The sequence below is a fragment of the Coffea eugenioides genome, chromosome 8 (assembly GCF_003713205.1).
Source record: "Coffea eugenioides isolate CCC68of chromosome 8, Ceug_1.0, whole genome shotgun sequence".
Lineage (NCBI taxonomy): Eukaryota > Viridiplantae > Streptophyta > Magnoliopsida > Gentianales > Rubiaceae > Coffea > Coffea eugenioides.
In genome coordinates this window covers 43,459,383-43,474,917 of record NC_040042.1, presented here as the reverse complement: position 1 = coordinate 43,474,917, position 15,535 = coordinate 43,459,383, and the positions used below count along the sequence as shown (strand labels likewise).

At 34.3% G+C, this 15,535-nt stretch overlaps 1 protein-coding gene across 1 annotated transcript; it reads right to left on the bottom strand.

Annotated features, from left to right (window-relative positions):
- Positions 1-10,473: 10,473 nt before the first annotated feature.
- Positions 10,474-12,619, bottom strand: LOC113780983 (probable aspartyl protease At4g16563). Its single transcript, XM_027326790.1, has one exon. It carries the CDS (start codon positions 12,333-12,335, stop codon positions 10,830-10,832), a length of 1,506 nt encoding a protein of 501 aa, XP_027182591.1. The 5' UTR covers positions 12,336-12,619; the 3' UTR covers positions 10,474-10,829.
- Positions 12,620-15,535: the final 2,916 nt, after the last annotated feature.

Genomic DNA, 15,535 nt, shown 5'->3' with positions numbered 1-15,535 from the left:
GCAATGAATTTTTCTAGCGTCAAATGCCATGCTTTTTTGATCATGTCCTCCTGGCAATGGGTATCGCATAAGAATTTCGAATGTTTGAATACCAAGGAACTAAGGAATCCCCGCGCCCCACAAGAATTACTATTCCATAATAATAATATGTTTTCAGTGACAGCTTCGCTACATTCGGCTCACGCATTAAAATAAATCCCAAGTCCGTGGTTTGCACTTTGCACTTGGTACATTTATTAGTATTACCAGTGATCCTCGCACAGCCAAATGTGTGTGTAATTCACTAAGAAAATATGCATTTGAACTAAAAAATTTAGTAGTAAACTATTTGACAACAAAATTTAGTAGTGAACTAAAAAAGTTAATATAGCAAAAAATGATTAAAAAATTAAATCAATCACTTACGTATAGTGGTTGATTAATGAATCTCTTAAAAAGGTCAATTTTTTTTCTAAATGTACTCTTACACTGGGACGGAATTTCACAATCATTTATAGGATTAAAATCTTGTGATAAGAGACAGGGGGAAAAAAGGGTTCTCTCGTACGCTTATGATGCGTACGAAGAGGATGGAGAAGACATTTTTATGTGATTGTAATTTGTAGTTGACTAGAAACTTTTTATGGGATTGTAAGGTGTAATTTAGGAATCATATGATATTTAGTGGTTTGATGCTTTTCATACGATATGCCATTACAACACAACATGGCAAACAAAGCAAGAAGGAAATTACAAGATCAAGATCAGGCGGTCCACTCATATGCCTTTGTCTACTATTAGTATCGTGTTGAGTCACTTTTTCCATAAAAAAATTTTTTTTTTTTAAAAAAAAAGCATTTTCCATGTTGGAGTAAGTTAGTGGTTAAGACATATAGTTATGAAACTTGCCCGACACCACGGTCGAATCCAACAACTCAGTGAATCAACTATAGGATCGGGTTGGGTTGCTAATTAAATCAGTTAAACAACAAACTCGTTGATAGTCAACGACCCAGCGATTCAACTGGTGAATTAAAAAAAAATCACTGGTTGAGCCACTAACTTAAAAATTTTACTATTTTATAATTAAAAATATTTTATTATATTATAAAATATAACTATTGTGCAATCTGCGATTGAACCGATGACTCGGTCGCCTTTCCGGGTTGAGATCCGGGTCAAGTTTAATAACAATGGATGAGGAGTTATTTAAAGGATAAAAAGGAAATTTGAAAAAGTGACAGAGGGATCCATTTAGCGATCAGAGAAATATTCTGATCTTTGCCTCTTTTTTTTACCCATTTATTGGGTCCAAACTATCTACTCCCGATTTATTATTGTAGAGATTATTAATTTTTGTAAGAGCAAGTGAGTACAAGATTACAACTGGTTTGAATACACACTAATGATTAATTACTCCATAAGCGAACAATCACTTATACAAATAATGAGAAATTGGCAAAAATTCAAAATTTGACCTTAACAATATTAACACCTTAAAAGAAATCCGTGACTAGCTGGCTATCAAATGATTGGTTAGCACATTATTCGTAAACACAATGAAAGTAGTCAATTACAAATTCATTTTTGCCGCTATTATTCTACACTAGTATTTTGTCTCAAAACATCACGGCCAACATCATTTGGCACCAACTAAATTGAGGTAGGTTCACGACTGGGCTTCCGGACAACAACGTCAATAAGGCCTAAACGACCAGGCTTACGTAATCCTTATAAGCTGGACTATTGGATGTCCCTCCCAATTGGGCCGCGGACTCTGCCTGTAAGGACGACCCTCGATGTTTTTTTGGTACTTCTAATCCTAAAATTTTTAAGGAACACTTCGTGGACCGCTTTATCTTTTCGTGCGGATGAAAAAGGGTTAATTTTATATACGCTGATAATATTGATACTAGTGGACATGAATGTATGTAGAAGCATAAATGAATCCAAACAAGTCGAGCATTTTAATGTTCAAACTTGTCTGATTATTTTTGTGAATTTAATATTTTGTTCAAATTTGATTTGTTTATTCTCAAGCCAAACTTGAACAAACTTTTATAGAGCTCAACTTAATTTGAGTTCGAATAGTTTGAATTTTCTACATTCACATTTCACTTATGTGCTAATCGAGGCGAACTCAAACTGAATTTAAATGTTTATCAAACACAAAATTCTGTTCAAAGTTTGGTTTGATTAACTAGCGAACCAAATTGAAACAAACTCTTACACAGGTGAACTCGATTTGAGTATCTTATAGTTTGATCCATCTTTTAACTCTAAATGCATGTCGCCTATTTTAATTTGAAATTGAACTTCAATTCTTGCATAAGTAGCATGCATCCATACTTGCTATTATCTCTACAATAATAAAGCAAGAGCAGATAATTTATGTAAACAATCAGCTATCACTTTTTAGAATTTCTTTTTCATCCGTCTAATAATTTCTCACCACTAATCCACTTCAACTCGACCACTAACATCAGACAACCAACAAATACATGTTTATCACTTAAACATAAACCGCATACAAATAACTTCTTGATTTAATTTTTTATTTGATTTTTTGTATTAACTTTTTAAAACTTACTACTGCTAGATTTTGTTGTCAGAAAATGAATCTACATTCATTAGTTTAGTAGGAATTTTTTTTTTTTTTTAATCACTTGCACACACATCGAGTGTACACGTACATTAAAAATAGCCCCATACTGTAATGGGTTGGTCTCTGAATGGGCTGCATTGCATTAAAACCGATGACATGGAGTCCAACAACCGGGCTTCATTGGTCCCAAACTGATGGTTGGTTAACCTTCTGGTTGTCTTCCTTACTTCATATGAATCATATTCATACTTATACCAAGGGATCTCTCAATTGTTGTGAAACAATTAATTCTTTTCCTTGGTAGAACATCTTTCAATTTCTTGACTAAATCTGAATGGCGATCTAGTTAGACCTCAAAAAGCAGCCGGGGGGTTGTTATATGTTCGGACTGTTCTGGTATGTGCTATTGGACTCAAGTCTAAGCAAAGTTTGTCTTTTAGTTATCATTTTTATGCATTATGAGAAGGCAAGAAGAAATTGTTCAACCACTTGGTTGTATTGTAGCCATCTGTTCCTTCTACGGTGGCCAGAGTCAAAATCGTTTGATCAGTGTGGAACAAATCTAAGTGTTTAGAATTCTTTTGATTGGACTAGAGGCAATATGGACCCCCAGTCCCACCAGAAACACAGACAGGCAAAAAATGACAAATTGAAGTGGCCATGCATGACTAACCCCCCAGGCCCCAGCTATAATGTGCAGCACAAAAACAAAAAAATTGAAGAAGCCAATATATATATATATATAATAGTCTGTCGTAAATGCATGGCAATCTTAACATATATTTTGAAATGCCATGATAATGTATGTCTGCATCTTTTTGGCCCAACACAGAATCATAATGCCGTAACATTTGAATCATCAAAAGATTTGCATGCCTGGTGAAGCCAAATCATGTTGTATGGAGTCCCATAAAATATACGATGAGCGTTTCCCCGCAAATCTATAAAGGGATTGTTAGCTGTAGTGAAATTTCTCACGTCTATTTGTTGGCTTTATTTATAGTAGTGCAGACAAATGACCTCGTCCCCTGACTGGCCAAGAACACCGAATAGCTTATGCAAAATAATAGACATCATGATAAGGGTTGGGGAGGCCAGTCCATGCCGCTCTATATAATCGACTGTCCTTTCAATTCTTGACATTTACCACATCTTCAATACTAATCTTGAATTGAATATTAAAATATGGTAAGTGCATTATTTGTTGGATCAGTCTTTTAGTGTAAAAATTGTTTTATGCATACGGATTTGAAAAAAAAAAGGACATATGCGTAAGAAGAGAATTCGGATTTTAAATGAAATTTATGTGACACACATCTAAAACTACGGTAAATTCTCTGTAAGTTAATATTCGATAAATTAATAATAACTTTTATTGGTCTCGATCTGGACTATCGAGTTAAATTAATAATTTTGATAAAATAATAAGATAATAAATTTTTTGAAAACCTTACACAATCTTTTGCTTCTATGCATATCATAAATTAATAATTTATTAAAATTACATATCATATATTCCTAAAATATGTGTCTATTACTGTATTTTTTAATATAAATCTATCGACTTGAATTCTCATATTGCAATGAGAAAATTATGAAGAGCTACTGATACTTTGGTGATTTCAATGCTTCCTTTCATGTAACAGGAAATGGATATCAATCATTTATTTAGCATTCATAAGTCTTTTTGACCTCTTGATAATAGAAAAATAGATGTGTCCAACAGTGGTCAATAGGCACTAGTTGAGGTGGAGTTCAAAGTATTAATAATGAAAAGCTAATGTTAATTAGAGAAAGCATATAAATGTAAGATATATTAATAATTATTAATGTAATTTCATATGTTAGATTAGATTTGATGTAGATATACTAATAAGTACTCGTTAGGCACACGAACATTGAAAACATTAATAAAATTAAATTATCTATTTTTTTTGTAAGTAAAAGGTATTAAATTCAATACCTCCTATTTACAATCTATTCCACCTTACTGCCCAACTCAACCCTCCCCTAAAATTAAATTATACTTGCAAATCAAATAGATATGGATTAGTTTATATTCTTTTAACTGTTAACCTCTTTTCATTAATAGAATAATTCATATTTTTATAAAATAAAATAAATTTTTAGTTGATTAAATGAGTGTTTATTTGAATTATAACTACACTCGATAAATAATAGTAATTTATTAATTTGCCAATTAATTAATACTTCTTTAAATTAATAGAAATTGTTCGATGCCAAAGTTAATTATAGAAATTTTACTCTACTAGCACTAGTAATTTATTTGGACGACGTAAGAAAATTATCCTCTTACGTATTTATTGATTGTTTGTTGATGAGAAGTTAATTAGCGTCATAGAGTGAAAAGGACAGTTGGTCCCACAAACCCACTCGTGGGGAAGAGGGGACCCACAATGTTACTGCTACCCACTGCTAAGTACTGTACTAACATAGCAGTAAAACGTGAGGAAATATCTTAGAGGTACGGGAGCACATCTGGAAAACAGCTGGCGGTGAGCAGTCACACACGTTTTCATAAAAGCATTTTCCTTGAAAACACAAAACAAAAAGAGACCATGACGTCAGCTGCGGAATCCGTCAAAAAGGTCTTCTGGTTCCGGCGGCGTCTTTTGTCAAGTACCTGTCGCGTTTCCGGCGTCCCGCTCCATTGGGCTCTGATTCAATGACTTTTTTTTTCCTTTAATAAAGAGTTGGGATCGGATTCCTACTGATTTCAGTGACTGGTCACCTAATCCCTAATAGTAACCAATAGTATGCTTAATCTTTTTTCAACAATGCTTGAAAATCAACCGACTTAAGGGGACTCATTAAACTCCACTGTCCAGGTAATTGCTTAATCAAGCTGAAGATGTTTGTTGAGGACAGGGGCAGGTTCGAAAGGTTTTGTGCAAAATGTTACAGACTTACAGCGTGTAACTCTATATGTATACAGTGTAACTTACTTTCAACAATATTTAATTATAATGTAAAAAACGATGTTTAAAATACAATCCGAATCTTACATTTTTTTTAATCAAATTTTGACCATGAACTTGCAGGAACGATTCTCTCCCGTTTGTTGATGCCTGAAGCCTAGTAAAAAAAAAAGCCTTTAATTGTACAAAGCCCTGTGCAAAAGGCACTGGGAAAATCGTCTTAACTTACATTCAAATTGCCCATTCGTCCTACTTTGATAATCTTGATTTTTTCTTTCATGCATTTTAAAAAAATTTGGTTGATTTTGTTGGAAAAGTAAATGTAACCTACTATCTTCTTAAAATGCTTTTAAGTTAAAACTAGGATTGTGATGAATAATCATTATACCTTTACACTATCAATTACAACAACAATATTGATAAAACAAAATTGTACTTCCTCTATTTCACTTTGATAGTTTTTTTTTTCTCATATGGTTTAAGAAAAATTAGTTAACTTTGTTAAAAGAATAAATCTAATCTAATGTTTTTCTAAAACCTTACATTAATATTTGGAGTATCACTAACTACTATATCTATAAATTAATTATAAAAATTATAACAATAATAATAATAGTAGTGTATTGCATCATTCAAGATATATATCAAAACAATTATTTGTGAAAAAGTTGGTTGCATTAAATAAGGTAAGTTATATTTACTAATAACGAAGTATGTTAAATAAGGGTATTTTAGAAAAATTAAAAGTTAACTATATTCTTCAATTGAAATGTAGACTATAATTGGGGGAGGTTGAAAAAGAAAAACAAGACTACCAAAGTATGACGGAGATAGTACCATTCAAGGCATGAATGAAAGTAATCATTGATTAAAAATTTAACTATATTAAATAAGGTAGGTTATACTAATGGATAACAAAGTACATTAAATAAGGGTGTAGCATAGAAATTAAAAGTTGGATTTGTCTAACGGATGTCTAATAGGTACTCGTTAAAATGTATTTTAGATGTTAGATTTTTAGAAAGATAAAATTAATTAAGAAAAAGCTTATAAATATAAGAAAATTAATTAAGAAAAGTGTATAAATATAAGAAAATATATTAATTATTAGTGTGTGTATATATATGTGTGTGTGTGTGTGTGTGATAGGTTAAGTGGAATGTATGAGTGATAACCAGTGTTTAATGGACACCCATTAGAAAAATGGTTAAAAAGTAACTATATTTTTCAATTGAAAAGTAAACTATTATTTAAGACGGATAAAAAAAATAAGACTATTAAATTGGGATAGAGATGGTATAAAGTCCAACAAACTTATTGAGGCGGATTAAATCCGTCAACTAATTGAGTTTTGAGCGGAGCATTTTTGGCCCAGCACCTTTGTTTGTAAAGATTTTTTCAAATTTGGCATACATTTTTTCAAATTAAATTAGGATTAATGTTATATATACTATGAGCATAAAGATTTTTTATATTAACAAGTATACATGCATAACACATGGATAAAACGTGAATTTAAAATTTGAAAGGTGATGATATGATATTCATCTAAGTCTGCTTGTGTAGGTAAAAAAAAAAAAAAACTTACAATGCGAGTGTATAAAAATTAATCACATTAAATTAACCCTCACTAGAAAAGGCAATGCAATCCTAGAGGATAATGCAGCACAGCTGTGAATGCATTTACTCGCAAGATTTAGCCAATAAAATTTTAGTCCTTGTAGCGTCGCCACTGGCACCATTCATTGTTCATTTAATCAAGCATATGTAACCTATTGTAGCTTCATCATTATACGCTTGCTTGTTCGCTGGCTTTTGATACACTAATTCTGTAATCAGTTCGAAAATTAATTGAAGCCAGGCTCAGCCTCAGACGACATTTATGTAATGTTGCCGTGCATCTTTACTGCATGAAATAGTACTCTAGCGATTTACGATCACAAGTCAGAATGCTAGCAGAATTATATTTTGTTGCACGCTTCCAGTTTCATACTAATTTACACTTGAAATCTGGCAGAGCAGTGTCCTTGCTTCTCTTTAGGGTGGGCAAAATTATCCGCTAACACGAAAACTCGTCATATCTGATTCGAAAATTAGGATATCAGATTTTTATTATTTGATTGGGTCAAAAAAGGGTCGAGTATCTATTAAGATGCGGGACGGGTTAGGGTTACATAATTAAAAATTAACGGGTACCCGATGCGCCCCCCATATATATATTTTTTATTTTTTTTATACACATACTATAAAATAATAAGTTAAAACTAAATAAGTAATTTTATTAAACAAATTGCATTATAAATATGGGAGACTATAGTTTATTTACAAGATTCATTTGTAGAGGTCATGATCTTATATTTTATAGAAAAAAGTTTAATTAATGTGGAACATATATATTAAAAATTGTGCTACTTATTTCAAACTTTTATTGATTTTGAATTCTTTTAATTTTTTTCCTTTTATCTTATATTCTCTTTACATGCTTGTTTCTTGGTGGAAAACCTTTTTTTAGAAAAAAAAATTATTAAATTTTAGATGAATGTGTAAAATATAAAATTAAATTGGTATAAATTATTTTTTTAAAATAATTAAATGATAAATGGGACGGAGCGAGTACCCGCTGACCCGATCCTATCTCAGCGGGTACCCTATAATCGGGGCAGGTAAGTGTCAGAAAATGGCTGACCCGTAAGGTGCGGGTCAGGTCAATCAAATAGTGAGGCAGGTACCCGACCCGCGCCCATCCCTACTTCTCTTCCTAATTGATTTGCCAAAAGTTCACGCATGACTTGAAATGAGAAAAAAACACAAATGAAGCACTTGATTTGCAATTTTGCATGAGCAAAGAATCATACAAATAGAACTGTCAACGTGACTGGGCGAGCCGAGCTCGACCCATTTAGCTAAAAATTTGGGACCAAGTTATTGTGTTATTGATGTGTACATTCAAATAATTTTATATAATGTATAGAATTTACAGTTTATATAAAATTTTATTATAATGCGTAATGTAAATGTATAGTTATGTGCTAATTTTGAGCTCAAGTCCGAGCCCAAAATAGGCTAAAAACTCCACTATTTTGTGAATGACTATGGGACTCCTAATATGAACTCGAATTCTAGAAATTCTACATATTTTTGTGAGTCGAACTTGACTTGCCAAAATCCTGCTTATAAAATCCAATCGACACCCTTTTATAGAAAAAAAAAAAAAGAATCCAATCTTATTTGTATCAACTATACATGACTCATTATACATTGAAGTCCTCTATATTCTTAGTCAAAGGAAAATATTTTTTGGCCGAGAAACTGATGCGTTTTTCAGAAAATAAAAGTACAAAGAATAACAAGAGACAACATATTAGATTAAAAATAGGACATGTTAAGTTTTAATTGTAGACTCGACGATACTTATTTAGTGTTATGTTATTTTATTCCTTTCCTACTCATAAATGGATTCGTTTGGATAGCTCATTTTTTGGATTCTTTTAAATCATACGTACGTCCTTAATTACCTTTTTGACTCATATATATTAGATTAAAAAAACATAATAATATTCTGAAATATTTCCAATTAATCTTCTATCCAAATGCATTTCATTGAGCAAGCAACTGCAGAATATTGATCAACATCGTAAAAGGTATTCAAGGATTCAAATGCTAAGTGAGTGACTAGTATCAGAATTTGGAAATTAGAATAAATTAAAGTAGTTCAGATTTTTTCTTGATAAATAAAGAATCAAGTAATCATTACAAATTGTCTTTCTCAACTAATATAAGGAATCAAATTCTTCATATTTTACTTTCTCTCTTCAACCAACTTTTTATATTCTTGTTTGAGCTATTTTTCAAATCATACAAAATAACTAAGTTTAATATTTCCACAAGGTTGGGTAATGAATTTCCTTATACTTAATTATTTAGCTCATTTTCACGAGAAAAGTTCAACAGTGAGTAAATCACACGCAGTAGCAAATTAATCTGTAATTTTAACTCACTCTCTTTTGTTAAAATGTGTATATGGAAGAAAGGATTTTCTAGAATAACAGATATAAATTATAAAATTTTAATAGTCGAATTGAAATTCTAGGAAATCCACCGAGTTTACTAGAATCAGGTTTGAATTTATAATTTCGTGTCATGAAATAGTAACACCTATAATTTGATCAACTATTTTCTTGGATCATTCACTTAACAAACGTCACGTCACTACCAATGTTTTCCTAACAATAGTTTTGACAAGCACAATCCACAAAATTATTCTCAAAGACTCAACAAGTTTTTGTTTTGATCTCATTTTGTCCTTTTGTTCTTTTTTCAACGGGAATAAAGACTTGATGGCAAGTGATGATAGTAGTATAAAGTAATTGATTCAAATACGAGAATGCGAGCAGTTGAAATTCAATTGTAGTTGTCCAAAATTCCAATCTTAGCTATCGTGTTCACTAGTTATTTCACTCTCATTTCTATATACTACTAGTATAACCACTTGAGTTGAGTGAGTTTCTCTCATCTTTCATGACGTTGCTGTAAATTGACAAGGTTGTAAAAATAACTAGTACCTTTGAAAATTAAGAGAACCCATTAATAATTGATGCATCTTAAAGGAGCACATATAAATATTTTATTGCCTCATCTGCTTTGGATAACGGTGGCGTATTGGTAGATTAAATAAGAAATTAACTTTTGGTCCTTAAAAATTTTAGCCTTGACTCATTTTGGTCCATATCATCTTTTCCGTTGTCTAGTTATTCCTCAAAGCAAATATGCAAAATTCAGATTTAAGTAGGGTTTTTTTTTTTCGGTTTAGGAGGTAGGTGATTCTATTTGCAGCTCCAAATGTGCTCTCCCAATACATATTTTTAGCTTCCTAAAAAAAATTTTGAGCAAAAAATATCTTTCCAACAATCATTTTCCCATAAGCAACTTGGAGAAAAAGACAATCGAATGTTGATCACCCAAAAAGATCCATGATTAAAGAAGGAACTCTGTACAAACTTTAATCCGAGTGAGTAACTCATACATCCAATTTCAAGAATCTGTTGCTTATATTTGCCTTCCATTTGTTGCTTCTAAAACTCCATTTATTATCACCTTATGTACCATAACAGTAAACAAACTATACAATGAAAAGCTCAGGACTATTAGAAGCAAAAAATGCAAGGCAAATCCCTTCCTATTGAGCTGATGATTGTGGTCAGCCCTCCTTTCTTGACCACCTCAACCCAAATCAGAGAGTCAACTCTGAAGCTTCAAACTTGGAGCTTGGAGACTTTTCTTTCACCCCATTCATCCAACGGCGCAAGTTAGTGCTGGTTCAATGTATCCCACAAAGATGCGCACTTCCTTCTTGCAAACCCTACTCTTTCTTGCTCCAAGTCATACACCACCTCAAACCCCTGCTGTTGATAATTCCCCAGCAGACCAGCTGGCCCACCAGATTCACTCTCATCCCCGCCGTTCATCAACATCATGCACCCCACCTTTCTTTTCACCTTCCCGTCATCGCCACCGTCCAAAAACTCGTAGAAGTAATTCCTCCTAGGCATCACCACGCTGGAATTCCCCCCAAAATGCAACAACAATTGTGGCACGACCACATTCGACGAAACCTTAACATCCCCGCCAGCTATGTAATAACACGGCCCAAGTCCCGTCCGCCCCTCCACGTCACTCGCCCGCTTATAAACCGACCCGACCCGGTTGTCGAACTCCGCCACCACCGATTCATAGAGCCCGGGTGGCAGCATTGTAAACGTGGTCCCGGAATCCACCACCATCCCACCGTTGCCTCTTCCGTCCACCCGCCTTAAATTTTCTGGCGCCGCAATTTTCTTCTTCCCGACGGACAGCCCTTCCAGCCCAACACAATAGAAATACGGATGCTTCGGATTTTTGAGCATCGGAGTGTAGACAGGATCAGTTCCCGGTGAATCCGTTCGCCTGTCTTTGCTCTCGCCAACCGAGTTATACCGGCCCAGAATGAGTGGACTCGGCATTCTAACTCTGTCGGTGTCAAAAGAATGAGAAACCAAGCAATAAGAGAAATGATTCCCGATTTCAGGGGAACTGCTAGCGAGCTGAGCCGGCATGGATAGAGCTCCCCTGCCGAAACCGGCTACTCCGATAGGCTCGCCGAGAGTGCTGTGAGCGCAGCCGAATTTGAAATCATTGAGGACCAAGGACGGAGAAGAGAGGGATAATGATAAGTTATCTGAATACAGATGAGCAATTAAGCTGCCGTCGCCGTAAGCATAGTAGAAAGGCGGGCAGCTGAACTTTTTGCAATCGGCGGTTTCGATTTCTTCCAATGGGCACCTGGCCACGGCGCAGAGGTCGGACGTGGGATGAGAGGAATGAGCTACCGAGCATGCACGCGACTTGCACGTGACGGGGGTGGCGGAGGTGATGTTGAGAGGGGCTGTGTACGGGATGGTGGAGGGATTAAACTTGCCTTCGCAGAGCATGCAGTCGAAGGGGTGGCAGGGGAGCCAAACGATGTCGCTTCCGGTGTCCATGTAGAGAGAGATGGTTTGGGAGCCGAGGGTGAAGGACAAGCTGTAGTCGCTGCCGGGGTTCAGCGGAAGGGAGACTTGAAGGCGGTGGTTTTGTTTCTGGTTTTGGCTGTGTAGGCGGTGGCGAAAGCGGGTGGCAGCGTGGGTGGAGGTGGATTTGAGGAGGTGGGGAGTGGTGTTGAATTGGGATTTCGAGAGGGAGTGAGTTAAGGGAAGGACTAGGATTGATGAATATGAGATAGAGACGTGGAGAATTATGGTGGCGACGAAGATGATGAATAAAATGGAGGAAGCCATACTGAAGGACACAAACAGAGTTTTTTTTTTTTAATTTTAATTTTAGCTATCTATCCACAATTGTGTTTTTAAATTTTAAAGGGTGTGTGATTGTGTGTGTATATACACAGGGAGAGGGAAGAAGTGCGTGTTTTCTTGGGTATAAGAAGAGAGTGTGTGATTGGGGAGCTTTATAGGTGGTGATGAACTGACCATGGTTGAGAGGAGAGGTTAAGTCATAAGTGGGGGCATGCGACTCTGCCTGCGAGAGGGGCAGCAGAGGACGAAGCTTCTGGTGGGAAGAGGAGCCTAAAAGTTTACTTGCAACGTACTAGTAGGTTGCTTGGTTAGCTAGCTGGCTTTTTTGGATTCGGAGTTTTCCCAAATTGAATTTTTATCCACCTTCGGGCTGTTGTACAGTAGTAATACGTACACTCTATTTAGTATAAACATGAATTTTATTAATTTATACAACTGATTCATGATTATATTTTAAAATTATACGCATTTACGTTAAAAGTTACTATAAGATATACAACAATAATCGAATTGAACTGAATAGAATCAACTGGGCGGACGGAGGCCCTTGATCCGGCTTTTTTGAGATTGATAGCTTCAATATTATATATGTTTTTACTTTTTTCCCTATTTGTTTTCCCACTTTTTTTTTCTGAGAAATAATTGCTTAAACTTGACGTGGTCAATTTTTTTTTTTAAACTGTTGCAGTGTGTTACTCAATTTGTTGGGAACATTGGACGAGGATTAACAAATTTGTCATTGAAAGGGAGTAGAGGCATCAGGCAGCATCTGTGGATGTTCACTTTTATGGTTTACCAAACACAAATGATCTAATGTGTTTGGATAGAGTATTATTTGAAATATTATTTGGAATAATTACTGTAGTATTTTTTATGATGTGATATACGTGAGATAAAAAGTAGTTGGAAATATAAAAAGGTGAATTGAGAAATGTATTTATGATGCAAGTGAAATATTATTTAAAATAAATTTGCAATCCAGACACAAAGTTCGCGTGTATCACTTTCAAGTATTTTCTGTTTCAAGTGTCCTGGCATCCGATATTAACACAAATTGCTAAAAGTTTTTTATTTACATCATTGAGTTAGGCAAAATGTTCTCTACTTAAAGGTGTATTCTTAACCCCGCGACAGATAGTCCGACTAGTTTCGTAACTTAAAGTCTGTGATCGTAACCATGTATTCTTGAGAAAAGACTTTACATAATTTAAGGAAATTAGTTTGGACGGAAGGCTATGCGGAAAAGGGGGGGGGGGGGGGGAGTATTCTTCTTCTTGTGCATGTAACTTGGGAATAAGTACCAACCCATAAAGTGGTTTTACATTGGTAAAAGCCTGAAAGTGAATCGGAATTCAACCCATTATTGATTCTCAAATTAAAACTTTCCATTTCGGCCTGGCCTGGACCGCAGTAGGGGAAAAGCATAAAGGTGTTCATTGATTAGCAAAGTTGTGAACTAAAAACCGTGTTCCCCCACAGATATGGGATTACAACCCTTGATTATAACAGGTTGTCCGAGATTGAAATGCCACGTCAGAATATTTAGAAGCCTCATTGACTTGAACAGTCAAAAATAAAATTTTGTTGTCTGAGGAAACAATCACATTTTAATATAGTAACTATCCTTTCCAATTGTAGAACATCTGACTTGATCAAATTGACCATTTTTCAATTCTTTTACTATTCCAAATCACTTAAAAATACCAGAATCAACCACGCAAGCTAAATGGCGACAGATTGGTCACAATACCTTGAGTATTATGACACCTCAAATTATATCGTCTACAATTATGTGTGTGATAATTTAATTTTTTAAGTTATGTAAAAGGCGCAATTACACAAACCTCCCTTGAGATTTGTGTTAATATCACTTAGTGCCACTGTGGTTTCAAAAATTTCTCTTACTTTCCCTGTCAGATTAAGAGGATGAGATGTCTCCATCACAGGTGATAAATTGATGATATTACCCTAATAGAAACTCTTAATTGATTAACTAAAATTCGCACAAAAAATGAATTTGAAAATTAAAAAAATTAGGACGATAATTAACAGAACTACCAAATATAATGGCAACTTTTTGTTTTTCATGTAGCAATAAAAGATAGGAAACTTCTGATACTACTATTACCTAACACATGAGAAGTACATCAAACGGATATTCGAGAGTGAATATAATTTATTTGGATTTCTTTCGCTTTCTAAAATATTGAATGTCGCTTTCCTATTATAACCATAATATCAATTCTTTATATTGAACCGTGTTGATGAATTATAAGAGTGCCTTCTAATGTTAGAACTTTGTTATGATTTGCTACAATATCTTCTTCTAATTTCCTCTTAAGTTGCTCCTTTTTTGCCACTAACTTGCATTTCTTATTTTGTTGTCTTGTTGCTTATATAATCTTAAAGTTGGAGTACTAGTAATTGCACAGTTGTAAAACTACTCATCTGCTGCAACTTCTCTTTATTATATTTACATCTTTCCCAATCCAATTTGTCTTTTGCCTATTAAGTTTATTTTGGTTTTAATTGCTACTCTAATATTTATATAAAGAACAATAACATGGTATAAATGAAAGTACATTATTGTTATCTCTCCTCTTTTATGAATTTTTTAATGCATATATGCCACAGAACATGTTAATCAATAATGAGATGTAAAATAGATTTTAAAAATTATGAGGGTACTAAGCGATATTAAGGCAAACCTTAGGACGGATTTGTGAAATTATCCATGTGTAAAAGGGGGAATGTGCATGCTTCCAATGTACCCTTTTCCCAATTGTTGGGCTCATGCAGCCTCAAATCCATCTTTGTTCATATTTGCTAAATTGCTCATACTACCAGTAAGAATAGAGATGAAAGAATGTGAACTAATGCCTTCAGAAAGAAGATGAGGATTTACAGAGTGCTACTAGCTCGTGTGGTGGTAAATTGGTAATTAAGGCAGTTCACTTCCTAAAAATCGCAAACTCTGACCCGGTCCTCAAGAATAATTAAACCCTCAAATTCAAAGTCAACTGCGTCAAGGTCAAACAAGCAGGGCTTTGCTTCTTCTCGTCCTTTAGGCTTTAGTCCTACCATATAATAACAGCGTACTACAAGACCGTGAGCTGTATCATTACTGCATGCACAAGATACCGTTCCTTTTTTTTTTTTTTGAAATGAAATGGCTAGGGATA

Coding starts and splice junctions, on each gene's coding strand:
- LOC113780983 (XM_027326790.1), bottom strand. CDS start 12,335: ATGGCTTCCTCCATTTTATTCATCATCTTCGTCGCCACCATAATTCTC.